Source organism: Calonectris borealis, chromosome 21 (assembly GCF_964195595.1).
Source record: "Calonectris borealis chromosome 21, bCalBor7.hap1.2, whole genome shotgun sequence".
NCBI classification, from domain to species: Eukaryota; Metazoa; Chordata; class Aves; order Procellariiformes; family Procellariidae; genus Calonectris; species Calonectris borealis.
The window spans coordinates 10,776,005-10,792,818 of NC_134332.1; the positions used below are offsets into that span (position 1 = coordinate 10,776,005).

At 60.4% G+C, this 16,814-nt stretch overlaps 1 protein-coding gene across 2 annotated transcripts; it reads right to left on the reverse strand.

Annotated features, from left to right (window-relative positions):
- Window positions 1–633: 633 nt before the first annotated feature.
- LHX6 (LIM homeobox 6) lies at window positions 634–15,458 on the reverse strand. Of its 2 annotated transcripts, none has more exons than XM_075170799.1 (10): window positions 15,384–15,458; window positions 14,699–14,839; window positions 14,288–14,470; window positions 14,088–14,209; window positions 8,323–8,543; window positions 5,566–5,666; window positions 5,384–5,479; window positions 3,232–3,406; window positions 2,425–2,528; window positions 634–726 (listed from the first exon to the last, which is right to left on the reverse strand). In XM_075170799.1, the coding sequence occupies exons 1-10, from the start codon at window positions 15,456–15,458 to the stop codon at window positions 706–708; spliced, it is 1,239 nt and encodes a 412-aa protein (XP_075026900.1). In that variant the 3' UTR covers window positions 634–705. The 2 variants fall into 2 exon arrangements, with proteins under 2 accessions (XP_075026900.1, XP_075026899.1); XM_075170798.1 differs by having other exon boundaries at window positions 15,348–15,458.
- Between the last annotated feature and the right edge of the window lie 1,356 nt (window positions 15,459–16,814).

Here is a 16,814-nt window from a genome sequence, read left to right on the forward strand (position 1 = left end):
TATAAAACGGGGGGAAAAAACACTAAGATTTACTTACCTTAGAGTGATCAAAGGACATGTGATTCTAAAGCACTTTGAGGAGGAAGAAAAACTGCCTATTTCCAGCTGGCATCGTGTTTTCCACTTAGTGGAGTCTCAGCTACCCGCGAGTTTGGCTCAGGAAGGTCTGTGTATATATCGAGTTGCTGAGCCAAAAAAGCCCATTTCAGATTTCACACGTGCAAGTGGAAATAAGGAGGGATGTCCGGGAACCGACAGCGCTTCACTGGTGCAAAAAGAGAATCAGGCCAAACCACGTAAATTCCTCCTTCCTTTATGTTCAGAGGTGATCATCGACCCCCCTGAGACTCGGCATGTTCTGGTTTGTTCATATTCCCATGGGTTTGGGAGCAAGATTTGCAAGCACAGTAGAGTCACTAATTTTGACTGTGTCTGGCATTGCCTTGGAGAGACTCACGGCCATCCTACAAGTCCACAAGAAACAAGTGAAAAATGTAACTCTGCACTCAACACACACAAACAGAGAGTGTCGCTGGAGAAATAATAGTGGATGTTAGGTGCTGGTCAATGGAAATAACAGAGTGCTGGATCTGAGTTTCTCCCGCATGACTGATAACAGTTGCCTTGGGCTGGACGCTGTGTTTCAGCGGCTGAGGGGCAGTGGTGCTGGTAGCGCCATGGGCAGATGAGGAAGAGTTCGCGCAGTCAGTACTGAAAGAGGATGACCTAGTGGAAAAACGGGAACCGAGTGTTAGCTGCTTTCAGAGACAGACAGCCCTCGCAGTGGAAATGTGTTTTCAGGCACCAACAGAACAGACATGTGCCCCGCTGCCGCTTCCCCATGGACAAAACCCTCTCTGGAACCACGGTCTGCCCGGGAGCCGCCAGCCCTGCCCAGGGAGCGGAGCCGGCCGGGGAAGGCACGGGCAGAGGTAGCGGGACTGGGGCAGCACACGGCCTGAGAGAGAGGTGCGCCTCTGTGAAACTGTATCATACTGGGCAGCACACTGAAACCAGTATTTGTTTGCTCTGTGATACGGCAGCTACCAAGAAAGATGAAGACCATTGCCAACGGTCCGTACTCTATCCGCCTCACTTGCTAATGGCCACAGGCTTCCCTCAAACCACTACACCTCGCTGCTCTGCAAATACAGTGTCTGTCCTTGCCGTCGGTCAGGGGAAGGAGCCGCTGAGCTGGTCACAACTCTGTTCTCCCACAGCCACTGCGCTGGGTACCCCGTGTGTGCCCCACGTGCAGAGGGAAACAGAGACTTAGCGTTTACATGTGTTTTCCCAGGACCTCAGCTATCACTGCTTTTAAAAAATTTTGGATGTGGAAAAAGAAGCTGCTTCAGATTTCAGGAATAAATATGCGAGTGATTGTTTGGAACAATGTCCTGAGAACCCAGTTCTGAACAGCTGCGAGCAAATAATTGCATGTAAAGCACAGGAACTACTCGCTGCAGTGAAGTTTCTCTGAATGACAGCTCCAGAACTGTACAATATTTTCTGAAAACTCTCCAGCTTGCTGTGCAGCTATCACAACAAAATGGTAGCATTTAGACTGAAAAAGTAACTTTGCTCTGCTCCTGCTTGTGCTTATCGAAACAGAGCTCAATAAGCTACCGTTGCTGCACTGAATAGAGAGAGATTTGAAAAGAGGTGCGGAGAACTTCTAACCGTAAAGACGAAAGCTAAAACCAGTAAGAGTTGCCAAAGGCTCAGTGTTTCCTCAAAATTGGGATCCTAAATAAAATCTTATGAGACTAAGCATGTTTCAGAAGTCTCGCCCCCAAATAAGCTGTGTGTTAGAACAGACAGCTACTTTAAGTGCTGAACAGAAAAATATCAATATGCAATATTGTTTCCTAGCCAGAGATTGTGAAATAACATTCCTACTTCAGATATTGTAACAGCCAGTTGTTATTTTTTTAAGCAATACTGGAATCCCCGAGAAATGAATTTTTCTTATTAACTCATGGAAAACTGGAAAATCAGCACATGCTAAAGGTCCCCCCTGCTTCACTGTTGACAGCCAGTTGCTGTTTGCACCGACAACGCATGCAGACAGCTGAGGAACGGTGCAGGAGAACGGAGCTCACTGCACACGGGAAGGGAGAACCCGGAGAGAGGAGTTCAGGCAGGAGGATGTCAGAAGCCTTCAGTGAATGCAGGCACAGCATCCCAGCCCATCACAACGAGGGGTATTTAGTGACGAACAAAGTGATGCCGTTTTGACCGACAGTTGGTACCTCGATCTAGGGTCATCAAAATGAAGAAAAGACACATGAGTGGGCGGCAGCTGCCGGAGATCATGGAGAAGCAGTGATGCTGACAAGAGACGGCAGTGGCAATGATGTTACACAAAAATCTTTGCTACGGTTGAGGTTTGGCCCCAAAGCCTGAAACAGGGACTACAATTACCTTCTCACCCCTATTAGATAGTGGTCCTTCCATGTCTGCTTTGAGGTGCACTGGTGGAGCAGTGTAGGGAAGTCTACAGTGCACTTGTCCACACTGTACCTGACCTGTGGATGAGAAGAGGCTTCAGCCTCTGTTACTACAAACAACACACGCCCTGCAACCGGCACGGTCAGGCTTCCACCAGGGAGCAGCTCGGGACACGCGCGGAAGAAGAGGTGCCCCGTGGGTCAGGCGGAGGCGCAGCAGGGGCCACGTTTTACTACAGCCACGTGGACAAAGGGGGAGAGAAGCCTCACAAGAGTCACGGAGCCAAAACCTCCGTCCAGGCATGACCAAAGCTGCCCGCCACTCGCAAATGATTCACCAGCAGTGGCAACTGCTAGAGAAAGCAGCTCTGATCTTGTGAGCAGGAAGGAGACCACCTGACCACCGAGCTCAACAGGGCACATTCACGCCTTTTCTCCACGACAAAGAACACACAAGGAGGGCCAAGGACCAGTCAGGTAAAACCCCAGCAGTGACTTTCCTGGGGTTGAGGTATGGAGGGAAAGAGGCGGCAGCAGCCCCCTCTCCCCTCCTTCTCTCACCTGGGGCTTCCCCGCAAACGGCCCTTCAGAAAATCCCAAAGACAAAGTTCATCAGACCATGAGGAGGAGGAGGAGCGCGTGCACCAGCCGTGCACCCGCAGTACAAGGGCGTTTTTGACAGCGCTCTGTGCCGTGGTGCCACCGCCTGCTCCCGGGGAGCACCCCACTCCCTGCCGTCCCCGAGCACCCCGCTGCCGGAGCCCTGCCAGCCGGCACTTACTTTCTATGTATCCGTGCAGCGTCACCATCCGGGCCCGCTCCGGGCTGCTGAAGGGCGAGTAGTGAATGTCGTCGGAGAGCGAAGAAGGGATGCGGGACGGGGGGGCTCCCGAGGGCGGCACTGTGTGCTGGGGGGTGTGTTTTTTATGGCGGGCTCTGCAGTTTTGAAACCAAACCTGAAACAAAAGCAGCAAACCTTGTGTCAATGGAGAGACAATTGGATGAAGCGTGGTCCTTCACCAAGACCCTGTGATGAGTGTCTCTTCCAAATACTTTAAAAAAAGTAATCAAATTAAGAAATCTGCGCGCTGAAATACCTCACCAGCATTCCACCGGCTTCCATAGCTTTGTTTTACACCAGAGCAAGAGTTTTGTCTCAAAACAGTACAGATACTAGGGTGCCCAAAGTGGCATCACTACTATTAATTTGTCTTGGTCAAAACCAACACCGTTCTTTTCTAGGGTAATTAAAACTTTCAGGCTTGTCGCAGGAGTCACTGACTGAACCACCCTGACTGGGTGATGCAGAAACTCACATTAACGATCACACTATTCCCTTCCACACTAAAATAATTTTAACGGCAAGCAGCTCCCTGAGCTCGAAGGGCTGTGAAAGCCCTTGGTAACAGCACCAAACCAGCCGGGGGAGCGGCCAGGCAGAAGCACCCCCCGTAGCCGAGCTTTGGCTGGGTTCATCCATCCCTGCAGGCAGAAAGCCTTGTCCCTACATGGCTTCCACGACAAATGATGGGAGCACCCTTCAAGGTCTTATTTAGATTTTAACCTTCAGCCCCACTAGCCTGGCCTAAAAGCATGGCTGAGATCAGCTGGGAAATGCGTGAGCATTGGCAAGGCAAGAGGCAAGGGGAGACAAAACCCAGTAAAAGCTTAGACTAGGAGATGTGACTTTAGGGATGATGAAAGCAATATTGTTTTAATCACTTGCGGTTTATCGTATTCAAAAACCACATCAGCAGAACATTAAAGCTGAGAAAAGAGGGTACTGTGGGATACAGCCCTATTGCTGAGCAGCAGGTATGAGCCCTCTGACCATATCTCACTGCTTCTAATTAAAGGAACAGTTAGAGGATTACAACCTACAGTTAAAACATGATGGAGGGGGGGTTATGCTAATGTGATGATTTCTTTCTTATGCTTTAATTTTTGAAAGATAGCTGGGAGTAAAAACCTTCTCCAAGGCTGAGCAAAGCAAACCTCTCTGAGGCCGCGCACACTGGACCACAGAGAAGGAAACAGTCGTAAGCTTTTGACAAATTGTTTCCTGTTCAAAGCGCCTTTAAAAAATATCCACATAAAAAATAGCCCAGTGTGCAGACTGCTTGATCTTTAGCTAAATGAAGAATCTCAATAACTGAGGCTCGAGCCAGATTTTCACAGACACGAAATTTAAATGTGTCATTGGCAAAACAATCCTGGATGAAAGCTCCAAATTTATTTTAATCACTCGTGTTTTTATTGTATGCAGAAAGTATGTCAGCAGAACATTAAAGTGAAGAGTATAAATGTCACCGAGGGGCAAAGCTGGGCTGCCTATGGGGACGGCAAGCTGGGAGCTGCAGCGGGGACATTTCCCTCCGTCCCTACAGCACCGCTCTCCCTCCTCCCGAGCAGCTCAAGCACAGGGACTTTCCTGCCACTGCTTGCCCTGGGGCTGCACAACCCCTTTTTCTTTAAGCTTCTCAGTCCCAACGCTTCCCAAAGCAGCTGACTTTGCCTGCTCCCGGCGGGGACGGCTGCTGGCTGCCGGGGAAGCGCCCACGCTGCCCGCGCCCGTTGAGCTCCAGGGCAGTTTTCCCACCCTGTGATTTATTGGGACTGGCTGGGACTATGTGGGTTTTTTTTTTCATTGCATCATAAGAGGGAAAAACAAATAGAAAACCCACAAGCGAGATAGAGGAAGGACGGTGCTGGCATCGCTACGGGACCTGGTGAAGCCGACACGCCAGTGAGGCAGCACGAAGCTGTTGGATGCTGCAAGTCCTGGGGTCGATGTGCAGGAGCGAGGGGCTACGGGGACGTGAGCCCTGTCTAGCACCAGCCTTTTGGTGCACCCCCTGCCCCTTTCCTCAGCCCTGCTCGGGGCTGCTCGGCCGATGGTGCCCGCACCCTGCCCGCCCCTGGCTGCCCCTCACCTGAATGACTCTCCGACTCAGCCCCGTCATGTCCGCCAGCTTCTGAAGCGTTTGTGCGTCGGGGTTGTTGTCCTGAGCAAACTGTGCCTGCATGACCTGGAGGGGAGAGGAGAGGAGAGAGGGGGTCAGGATGAGGCCGGGGAGCTGCGGCCCCTCCGGCCCCCCCGGCCCAGCCCCGCTACCTGCAGCTGCTCGGCGGTGAAGGAGGTGCGGGCCCTCTTGGCCGGCTTCGGCTGGCTGTCCTGCTCCGAGGGCACAGCCCCCTCCAGCGTGATCCCGTTGCCTACGAGAGAGAAGCCCCGTGCAGCACAGGTCAGAAACTGCCCACCTGCGTGTCTCTCCCACGTGCCACGGCCGCTCGACCGGGGGACAACACGCCTGGCATCGCGGCGTGGGGCACCCGCCGCATCCCTTGCTGCGAGCAGTAGCAGAAAGAGCAGAGCCAGCACTGCTGCTCGGGAGCTGCCCCGGCTGCTGAGCCCCTCCAGGAGACACCTCCAGCCCCGAGGAGTTTACCGTTGAATTAAGAAAAATGCAGCAAGTTGGTGGAAGGTGCGGGAAATGAGGGACGGGGAAATGGCAGCAGGAAGATGGATTTCGAGGTGATGTCTCGCTGGCCCCTGGCTCGCGGTGACCACTTGGCCGTGTCCTCCAGTGAGCGGCTCAGAAGGGCACCCTGCCTCCACCGGCCTCACCGACATCCATCACTCCTGCCCCATGCTGCTCCCCATGACCCCGTCTTCCCCTGCGGGCGCTGTCTCCATCAGTCGTTTCATTTGCTCAGAGCGTTTCAATGGGCCCTTTGCTTCCTTTCCCCAAATCCTCCCGGCACCCCGACCTCCTCCTCCTGGCTCCCGGGGCAGCAGCAGGAGCAGTGCCGTCCCCATGGCCTCGGGGTGCCCACGCTCTGAGCAGCAACCACACTAAGGGAGACGTGCCGCGGGGGGGACTGTCCACCCACTTGCCAAGCACAGCGTTGGGGCGAGCCCAGCCGTGCTCGCACAGCTATGGAGCCTGCGGGGAGGGTGGCCAGAGCCGGGGTCCTCATTCCTTGCCGGGATCCCCGCTGCAGCCCGTGCCGTGCCCGGCCCGGCTGCTCTCGGCGGTGCGGGTGAAGCACCGACGAGTGATGGATGAGGGAGGATGCCTGAGCGGGGCTGGCGCTCGCCCCGCTCCCAGGATGCGCCTGCACAACCCGGCGCTCGCTCTGCAAGCTGGACTGGGCTGTGATTGTCTTGGCTTGAGTTGAAGGACTTTCTCATATAGTTTGACTTGTTCTTTTAGGATGATGAATGGGACTCTGACTTCAGCAACATCTGTTTATTTTTCTTGTATGTAAAACCTCATGTGCAGAAGAAATTGCTGGGTAATTACTGGAGGGGGAAGCATGGCCCTCCAACTCCGGAGCAATTGCAGCTCTCCAAAGCGATCCCATCCCCTTCTCAAAACCAGGGGTCACTTGGACGCAGGTACCCACGCGGGACACTCGCCATGTGCCCCAGCATTGCCCCGACACCTTGGGGCTCAGCTCACACCAGCAGGACCCTACGAGCAGTGGCAAACCCACCGCCCCAGCCCTCAGCTGGGGTACAGCTCTGTGGGATCCCCCAGGGCCAGACCCTGCCCTCCTCGCACCAGCCTGCTCCTCCAGGCCACGCAGCTTCTCCCTCTCCATTCCTGCTCCCCGCTGCCTCGCTCGCGCCTCCGCAGCAGCCAGCCATATGGACCAAAACGCCACAAGCCGCGTCTTGAGCCGGGACCCTCCCCGCCCGATCGGGCACTCTGTTTTCATCCTTTACTCAAACACTGTAAACAGAAACACTGACTATTTTCACATCAGGTTGTTAATGGTTTCCACATGCTGCACGGGCCAGGACACGGCGTTTGCCTCCCTGTGCCCACCAAGCGCCAGCGAGGGGCACAGAGGGCTGGAGCCCCGCTCCCGGCCAGGGGCGATGCCCCAGCGCAGCCCCAACCCCGGGAGGGTCTTGGGTGCGGGGGCCCGTGGGAAGGCGGCCCTGGGCACTTCTCTCGGTGACTCTGCGGCTGCACAGCGTCCCTGGGCGGCCTCCCCTTGCCTGGTGTAGCACCCATGTGATAAAAGCAAACAGCTCGCAGACGCCGCAGCCATCGCTCCCCGCAGGCACGAGCCAGCGGGGCAGGACCAGCCGGGCTCCCTCCTGCCCCGGGCACGGCCAAGCTCCCGCGGCACCGAGCCCAGGAGGCTGCCTGCTCCCCCGAGCTGCGATCGCTGCCGTATCAACATATCTCAGGTGCTTTCCAATGCAGGGCAGCCCCGGCACTCCCTGGCCTTCCCATGCACCCTGTCGGACTAACCCCACCGATTCATTCCTCCGAGCATCTCTCTGCCCGCTGCCACGCAGGAGGATGGGGCTGGGCTGTGCCTAAGGGGACGGGGGTGCTGCGCTGCGTGACCTCGGTGTCACCAGCCCGGCCCCAGTGGAAGCAGGATTTGATTGGGAAAGCAGAGGCTGGCCGGCTGCTCACGGTGTGCTGCGGCAGGGACGGCAGCACGCGGTGCGGTCCAGCTGGGAGCGGCACGTCCCCGGGCAGGCAGGGCGGGTGGAAAATGATGGGAAGGTTTTGTCAGATCGCCAGCTTTCCCACCTTCTAGATTTATGACTCACAGCCTCAAAATCCCAGTGGCTTCCTCACTCACTGCACGTGGTGTGCCGGGCTGTGCGGGACCAGGGGCTTGTCCCCAGCATTGCCCACAGCACACAGGTCTCCAGTGAGCTGCGGGCCACCCCCAGGAGCCCTCTGCCAGCCCAGGGCCTCACGCTCAACTCCTCCCAGGGCCACCCATCACCCCCTTTTGGCGATGACAGGACCAGCCCCGGCACCCCGTGATGGGGGTCAGCACGGGGGACAGGGACAGCCCAGGGTGAGGCCGCGACCGTGGCGTTGGGGCTGCGTACCGTTTTCCGCCGCTCGCTTGAGGTTCTCTATCATGGTGTCGTAGTGAATCCGGCACAGGACCTTCTCCTCCACCAAACCGAACTCCTCGCCGGTGGAGAGCTGCCGCTTGCAGGAGAAGCAGGCGAAGCAGGCGAGGTGGTAGGCGTTGCCCCGCGCTCGCCGCACCCAGTCGCTGGCGTAGATCTGCCTGCCGCAGCGGGCACACTTTGTACCAAACCGGCTGCGGGAGGAGAAGAGGCAGGGTGAGGGCAGGCAGGGTGAGGGCAGGCAATGCCGGGGTGTGGGCGCTGCTGCCAGCCCCATCGCTCGCCCCGTCCAGCCCAAACCCCCCAACACTGACGCGGGGAAAGGGCTGCAGCGAAACCGCCCCGCTGGTGCCGTTCCCCTGCGGCAGGGCGGCACGGGCAGCGGTGCGGGCAGCGGTGCGGGGTGGGACTTGCCGCGCCCCCGCGGCGCCAGACGTGGCCGAGGGGCTGAGGTGACGCAGTGCCGTGAATCAGCTTCCAAGCCCGTAGGCTTTTTATTTTGATAACAGCCAGTGTGAGACTCGGATGGAAACTGTGTCAGAGCCGGTTCTCTCCCCTTGCCATAAATCAAAACATGTGTTTTCTCCTCACACGTACAGACGCATGCATCTGCTTTTCCTCCTACGAGGAGGTCTCCTCGCTGCGCGAGGACGATGATTGCGCTTGAGTGAGTTACGCTGGAAAGTAGCTCAGTGCAACGAAAAGGCAACAAGACGGCCAGGGTCCCCGTGCTGGGGACTTCTGAAAAACCCCATTTCTGCCAGGCTGCCGCCGGCCAAGGGAGCAGGAGCAGCAGACACGGCCCCGCAGCCCCGTGCCCCTGGGCCAGCGCCTGCCGGGAGCTGCTGCCCACAGCGCAGGCAGGGCCAGGCACGGCCTTGCTTTGGCTTCTGCATTTTAGTATTACTGCTGCTTAAAAAATATCAATGCAATGAGCAGCAGCAGCAAGAGCAGCAGGGGAGAAGCGAGCATCTCCTCTGTCACCGCAGAGCTGGTGCTGGCTCCGACGCAGCCCTGATCGCAGCCGCTGCGCTTCCCCGCACACCCACTGCCCCGGGCTCCCCGGGGGCTCCCACCCGGCCCCCCACCGCAGCCAGGCCCCGCACGCTCCCGACCCCCACGCTGGCCGGGGAGCGGAGCGGCTGCCACCCCTGTCCGAGCAGCTCCAGCATCTCTCAGCACAGGCGCAAAACACCAAGAAGAGACGATCGCACCAAGCAGCAGGAGACGCCCCACACCACAAACCCCTCGGTTTCGGTCGGCCAGAGCAGCCCCAGCCGCTGCAGGCGGGCGGTGGAGGAGCCCAGGTCAGCCCGCCGCTGCCAGCGCACGCTGCCTGTGCCCGACCCCACGCCGCAGAGCTGCCGCCCGCCATGGGCTCAGCAAGATGCAGAAAGACCGTCCTGTGCTGGAATTACTAATTGCAAAACTATTTGGGAGGAAAAGAAAGGTTTAAATTTTTCAGCCTGACCATAGCTGACCAAAAAAAAAAAAAAAAGGGCTGCCTTAGAGAGGACATTTCTGTGCTGAAATTATACAGAGACTTAGCTAAGAGACTTCACTAATTTACTTCAGATGGGAACATTGTAAACTGACTTTGTGCCAGCTAGTTTATATAAACGCACAAACAAAAGAACTGTATTAATTTTTTATTTAGAAGTAAAGATCATTCCTGTAAATTGAATTACTTTGAACAATGTGCTATGTAAACAGTCGTACTTGCTGAACGGTATCAAACGAGGGGCAGGCTTACCGAGCTAATAGCACGTGGTAATCGCCGCTCCCCACTCGGATCACAGCCTGCTGCGGGGAGCGGGGGGCACAGCACGGGGACAGGCAGGCCCCGGCGCCTCCGGGACTGAGGGGAAACTGAGGCACAGAGCACACGTCCCCATCACATACCAGCTGGGATCTGGGGGAGACACCCAGATGGCCCCAGACCCACAGCACGGCGTCCCACTGGGGCCAGGCGGGACCCCCAGGTTGGTGGCAGTTCCCAGGGAGCGGGGCAGGGGCTGCTGAGGGCACGGGGGCTCCCGGGTCCGCAGCAGCCAGCGCAGGCAGGGGCTGACGCCGCTGTCCCCACAGAGCCATGGTGCGAGCAGCACCCGGCGAGAGGCCAAGCCTCGCAACGAGACGCGGGCACGGGGGCTGCACGGGCACCGGCAACCGCTGATGCTGCACCCGCGGCTCTTGGCCAACACCTGCCTCTGGCACCAACTGCAGCGATCGGCTTTTACAGAAACCAGGCTGAGCTAGGGCCAGGCACGAGCACCCACTGTCACCCAACAGAGACCACCACCGCAGGGACCACCACTGCCAGCGACACAGGAACAGGGAGAAAAACGTCTGTGAGCAGCTACCCCGACCCGTCGCCACTGGAAATAACGGCTCAAAAATAAGATAGACTTTAGTTCACCGAGCTCGCGGGGCAGCAATAACCCAAAGAGCCCCGTCCACTCGGGGCGGCGGAGCACCAGGCGAGGGGCTCCCCATGGCTCCTGCCACCCACCTGGAGGGGATGGGGACGGGGCCGCACTGCAGCAGGAGATGCAGAGCCGGAGGCTTTCCCCAAGGCCAGCACTGCAGCATAGCTCGGGGCATCACCAACATCTACCGGAGCCACGCGTGGTTTGTGGTCGGGTGAGCAGATGCTGCCGGCTCTCCGCTACAGTTAGCACCGGGAGATGGAAACTGCCAACAACGTTACCAGGAAAGACTCATCCCAGAGAGACTCATCCCAGCTCCCCCAGGGGTGGCTGCCACATCTGGGGCGCGGGAAGAGCAGAGGCGGGAGGACACCCTGGTGTGTCCTGGCTCTCACATGCCGCTTGTACCCGGGTGCCGCAGCTCCCTGAGCCCTGCTGTCCATCCCCGCCTGCCCCTAGCACAGCCCCCGGAGTCAGCTGCAGCTTCCAGACATCATCCCAAATCGCACAGCAGACCAGCAGCAAGTTGCCGCAGAGAGTCCATCTCCATGCTGAGCCATGGTGCTGCTCGAGCAGGAGCACCGTCCCAGTAGGGCACGATGGCGAGGGGCGGCGGAGGCCACCTGGGCCGCAGCTGGGCTGCAGGCGCTGGCCCACCTGCGGCACAGCATTTTTGCTGTCCCAGCCCCGAGGGACACACGCCGGGGCCAGCGACCCCACACTCGTGTGCCCAAGGGCTGCCCAGCGAGGCAGGGAGCCACGGGGGTCACAGCGGGGCGCTGCGGGAATCACACCAGGATCACGTCGGGCCTCCCTGTGACCGCAGCCGTGGGAGCTTGGCCGTGAGCAGCCCTCACATCGCCCGGGAACACAATGTTCTGCTCAATGAGCTCCAATTTTAATTTGGTTCTCCTCGAAGCACTGGAGCCCTGGATGCCAAATGCAATTATTTGACAAGACACAGGAAACAGCAGCGTTTGCTTAAAAACGCACACGAGGTCGCGGAACCGCGGCAGCGCCAGCACTTACGCAGCCCCTCACGTGAATGGGGAAGGGAAGGTCAGACAGATCAGGCCAAAACGCTCGCTGTCGGGCAGTGGGGCAGTGCCCGTGTACGGCCCCGCACCTGACGGCCCCCCAGCCCCTGCTCCCGGGAAATTAGCGCTGGTGCGATAAAAGCCGCCATGTGCTCCGTGCAGAGCGCATCCCGCCGCCCCTTCCCATCTGCCCTGGCTCCGAAGACCCGCACATGTTAGGATGGGTTTTCTGCTTTGCTTTTAAAAAACCCACACACGCTTCATCTGCAGCAAATAATAAATACAAAAAAACCATCTCAAGAGTCAGATTTGTCCTTTGCCAAGTGCCGGGTCCCGGCTGTCCTGGGCTTGCCAGGCTGCGGGCCAGGATGCTCCCGGGGGCCGGGGCCGGGCAAGCGGCCCCCGGGCCGGGTTTGCCAGCGGGCTGCAGGGGGGTTTCTGCCTCAGCCCGCCCCGGCCCTGGCGAGCGGCTCCCGGCCGTAGACCGGCACCGGCGGCGCGGCTCAACCCGGCGGGCTCCGCCGCGGCTGCCCCGGGAGGCGGCGGGAGCGACCCCCGCCCGCTGCGCAGAGGGACCGGCCCGGGGCTCGGTCGAGGGTCGCAGCGAGCCCCGCGGACCCGGGGGCTGGGGGGGAGCGGGGCCGCCCCGCGCCCGCCGGGCTCCGAGCGCTGCCGCTCCCGCCGCTCCCAAAAAAATAAAAAATCCAACCCCTATTTTTCAGCAAAAAGGCAAGTGCGAAGCGCGGCCCGGGAGCCCCCCCGCCCCCCAAAGCAGTCGCCCCGGAATCGGGGCCGGCCTGCGGCGCCTTCAGGGATTTTCGTTTTAGTTTTCCTTTGGCGTCCCCGGTCCCCGGCGGGCGCTGCCTCCGCCGGGCCGGAGGGAGCTGCTCGGGGGCTTCTGCCCAAGCGGGTTTCTTTTTAACAGATGTTATTCGCTGTATTTGCTCGAAGGCAATTTAGAGATCCAGTCGCTACTTTAAAACCGCCTTTGGAAAGGTCCGCTCTTAAAAACAACATTAACGGCATCGGAACGGTTGTTAATTAACGAAAAACGCTGAAAGTGCCCCGAAGCAGCACAACGGCACCGCGGACCTCCCAGAACCTTTCTGCTGAGAGTGAAGGAAATTTCGGTGAAATCACCAAAAAATAGCAGTTTAAAAATTAATAACAACAATAACGGGGCAGGACGCGGAGCGCCGCGGGGACGGATCCGGCTCCCAGCACCGCTCGTACCCGCCTCCGGGAACCCAAGGAGCCGCGCACCCCGCGGCGGCACCGAGCCCGGCAGGGCCGGGGGCTGAGCCACGGGTTAGCGAGTGTTTGGAGACCCTCACAATAAAAAACGCTCGAGAAATCTCAAAGGTTTTTCCTCCCGAACACGCCCTGCCCGCGGCACCTTTGTCCGCGGAGGCACCCCCGACCAGCTCCGCCGCGGCGGGAGGATGCTGCCGAGCCCCCCGCGCCCCTCGCCGGGGTCGTTCTCATTGCCTGCCCGCGATTGCCCTTCCTCCCGGGGAAACAGTGTTCCCTCATCCTCATGAGACAGGCAAAGTCAGAGCTCTGATATTTAGTTAAACCCCAGTGAGGAGCTGAGGATCCTCCATCCCCTCATGCCACTCTTTTGGGGGAAAAATTCGCGATTTAAGGTTTATAACCAAAAGGCTGTCGAAGCCAGAAACTGCCTCCCCGCAGGACACGCTCCCGGGGGTGCAGGTCCGGACCCAACCCCACGGCAGCGGCGAGTCCCGGCCCGGCCGCGGGGGCTTGCGCTGCCGGGAATTTGTTTCGGTTCTTTCACACACTCCCGCCGCGGCCGCTTCGGCATTTGAGATGCTACGTCGCAGACAGAGGTTTCCAAAAACCGCCAGGGACCGTTTACCCTCCGGCAGAAGCCGGGGCGGTGCCGTTCCACCAGCCTCCCCTTTCGCGGAGGGGTCAATTCCCCGCCGCGCAATCCCCGCGGAGCCGGCGCCGGGGCTCGGGGCGGCCGCGCAGCCCCGGCTGGGGGACACGGGCACCCCGGCAGCGAGGCGAGGGTGGGGGTCAGGAACCCCTCCGGGAGGTGGTGCAGCTGCATCCCAAATCCCCTGCCTCCCCGCGCCCCGAGGGGACGCCTCTCTGCCCGGTTGCTCCGGGGAGCCCGGCGGCTTTTTCAAACCTTCCCCCCGCCGGCACCGGAGCGGACCCGGCCCCTCGGCAGCCGGCGGGGACGCTGAGCCCCCCCGGAGCCGGGGCTTCAGCGCGGAGCTGCCCCCCAGCCCGTCTCCCCTACCTGAAGTAGTCCATCTTGCAGAAGATCTCCTTGTTCTTGATGTAGCAGCTGTGCTGCTGCCGCAGCGAGGTGCGGCACACGGAGCACTCCAGGCAGCGGACGTGCCAGATGAGGTTGTTCACCTGCGGCAGAGAAGGGGCTGAGACCCGGGGCCGCCCGCCGCCCCCCGCCGCCCGCCGCCCCCCGCCGCCGCCGCTCACCTTGAGCAGGTACCGGTCGAGGATCTCCAGCCCGCAGCTGGAGCAGACGTTCTTGCCGGCCGACGGCGTGGAGGAGGAGGAGGATGGCGGGGAGCAGACGGACGGTGTGGACGGCGTGCTGGGTGCCGAGCGGGCGTCCTCCTTTTCCAGGGCGCCGGGCAGCGGCTCCCCGTCGGGCTGCGACTGCGGGCAGAGCCGCCGCGGGGCCGTCAGCCGGGGCCCCGCCATCCCCCGCAGCCCCGGCCCGGAGCGTCCCGACGGGTCACCGCAGCCCCCGGCATCCCCCCGCAGCCCCCGGCATCCCCGGCCCGGCGGGTCCCCGCAGCCCCCGGCATCCCCGACCCGGTGCGACCCCGCAGCCCCCGGCCCGGCGGGTCCCGGCGGGTCCCCGCAGCCCCCGGCTCCGCTTACCATGGCGCGGGCGTGCGGGTCGAGGCAGCGGGCGCTCCCCTTGGGCAGCGGCTCCGGCGGCATCACCTTGCGGGAGAGAGAGGGAGAGGGAGGCTGCGGCTCCATGCGCCGGGCGAGCGCGGGGCACCCTATATAAACCGCCTCAAAACAATAAATAAGAACTTTCTAGTGGCCATTTAAATCCTTTGCAACAAAAGCTGCGTCTCTTTAATGAAGCAATTTGAATGTGGATTGAATTCTCTCCCTGCCTGCACTTAACCCGGGCCTCTTGAAGTAATCGCTCGGTTCCCATGCGAGCCAAAGCGCTGAAAAAACCCCACAAACTACCTGCAATTAGAAATTGCCGTAAATGCCCGAGATAAGAGGTACCCAGAGTGTCAATTCCGGCTGTCAATCAGGGAATCCATCAGGCCACCCAAAGAATTGCAAATTTGATTTTTTTAATGGTAGTAATTAAAAATCGAAATTCTTCCCCCTCTCCCTCCGCCGAGCACAAAATGCCCCAGAAAACGCCGGGATGGAAAATCCTCCCCTCGGGCGCGGGAGGCAGCGAGCGGCCCCGGCCCCGGCCCCGGTACCGGCTCCGGCTCCGGCCCCGGCCCCGGCACCGGCCCGCGCCCACCCCGGGATGCCCGGCCCCGCTCCCGGCCCCGCTCCCGGCCCCGACGGCGGCGGCGGCGCTCACCTTGCCCGCCTCGGCGCCGGCCGGGGCGCGGCGGCCCGGGCCCCGGGGCTGCCCGCCCTCATGGCTCCGGTGCATGGGGCGGGCGCGCCCCGCTCCGCCCGCCGCCGCCGCGCTCCGTGCCCGCGGGCGGCGCGTCCCGCGGCCGCGGCAGGAAGGGCGGGGAGCCGCGCCGGCCCCGCTCCCCCGCCGGGGGCGGCCGCGGGCCGGGCAGGAAGCGGCGCCCCCCCGCCGCGCCCCGGGGGCCGCCCGCCCCGCCGGGCCCCGCTACCTGCGGCGGCGGCGGCGGGGGAGGGAGCCCGGGCCGGTCCTGCCCCGCCGCACGGGCGCTGCCCGCCCCGACGGGGCGCACGGGCCGGGCCGGCCGCGGGGCAGCACCGCCCCGCACCGCCGGGACCGGCCGCGGCCCCGGAGCCCCCCGCGCCCCGCGGGGCGGGATCGGGTGCGGCAGCGGGGATCGCACCCACCGCCGCGGCGTCTGGCCGCCCGCCTCTGCCCGGGCTTCATTAGTAACCTGATAATTCCCCAGCAAAGCCCCGGCAGCGGTTCCACCACGGAGTAATTGCAGGACGGTAACGTGAGCTGATGGCGGCCGGGGATGGATCCTCGCCCTTATTGATTGTGACAGCTAAATTGTTAACCGAGAGGGAAATCAGATGAAAGCCATTTTAGAATAAATACAAGACATTAGGTTTAAACATTGAGGTTGCAAGAAAGCCCGAGAAACCCCTAGGAAACTCGGCCCAAGGCCCGCTGCTCATCCTCCCCTCCGTCCTCGGCGCTGCAGAGTGGCAGGGGGACACGCACAAGCGCGGAGGAGCGGTGCTGAGAAAGGACAATTTAAATCACTTGTCCACGCTGGCGGGGTCTGAATTAGCTCCGACTGCTCCAGAAGAAACACGTAGGAGTTTTCACGGACACAGCCACAAAAGGTGTCTGCCCCCCTACACATTGATGGTCGCAACAGGGCGATGCGGGTTTTGTTTGCATCCGAGAGCGATGCAGGGCTGTAGCTGCCACAGCACACCACAACACGGAAACGCTGACAGCTTTCTCTAATAATTACAGACCAGGCGCTCTGGGCCCTGCACAGTCAGAACAGGGTGAATTCAGCCCAGGCTCTGCCTTTCCCCAGCCTTGGGATCAAGTCTTAGCCCTGTGGGCAGCCGGTCTCCCGCCCTCGCTGCCTGCTGGGAGCAGGTAGATCTCTGAAGCGCGAAGCTACACGGCTGCCTGCACCAGGAACACGGCCTGGGCAGTGCTTGGGGAATGCAAAGCAGTGGAGTTGCTGGGTATTAGCACCAACTTCATCGCCTTTCTTTCCCCCCCGCGCTCCCTCCCACCAGCACCGGAGCTCATACGAGGCAGCGACAAGGAGCTGCGTGTCGATGAGCAACCCAGCCAGAACCCCAAGATTTGGGGTTAGGCATGTTG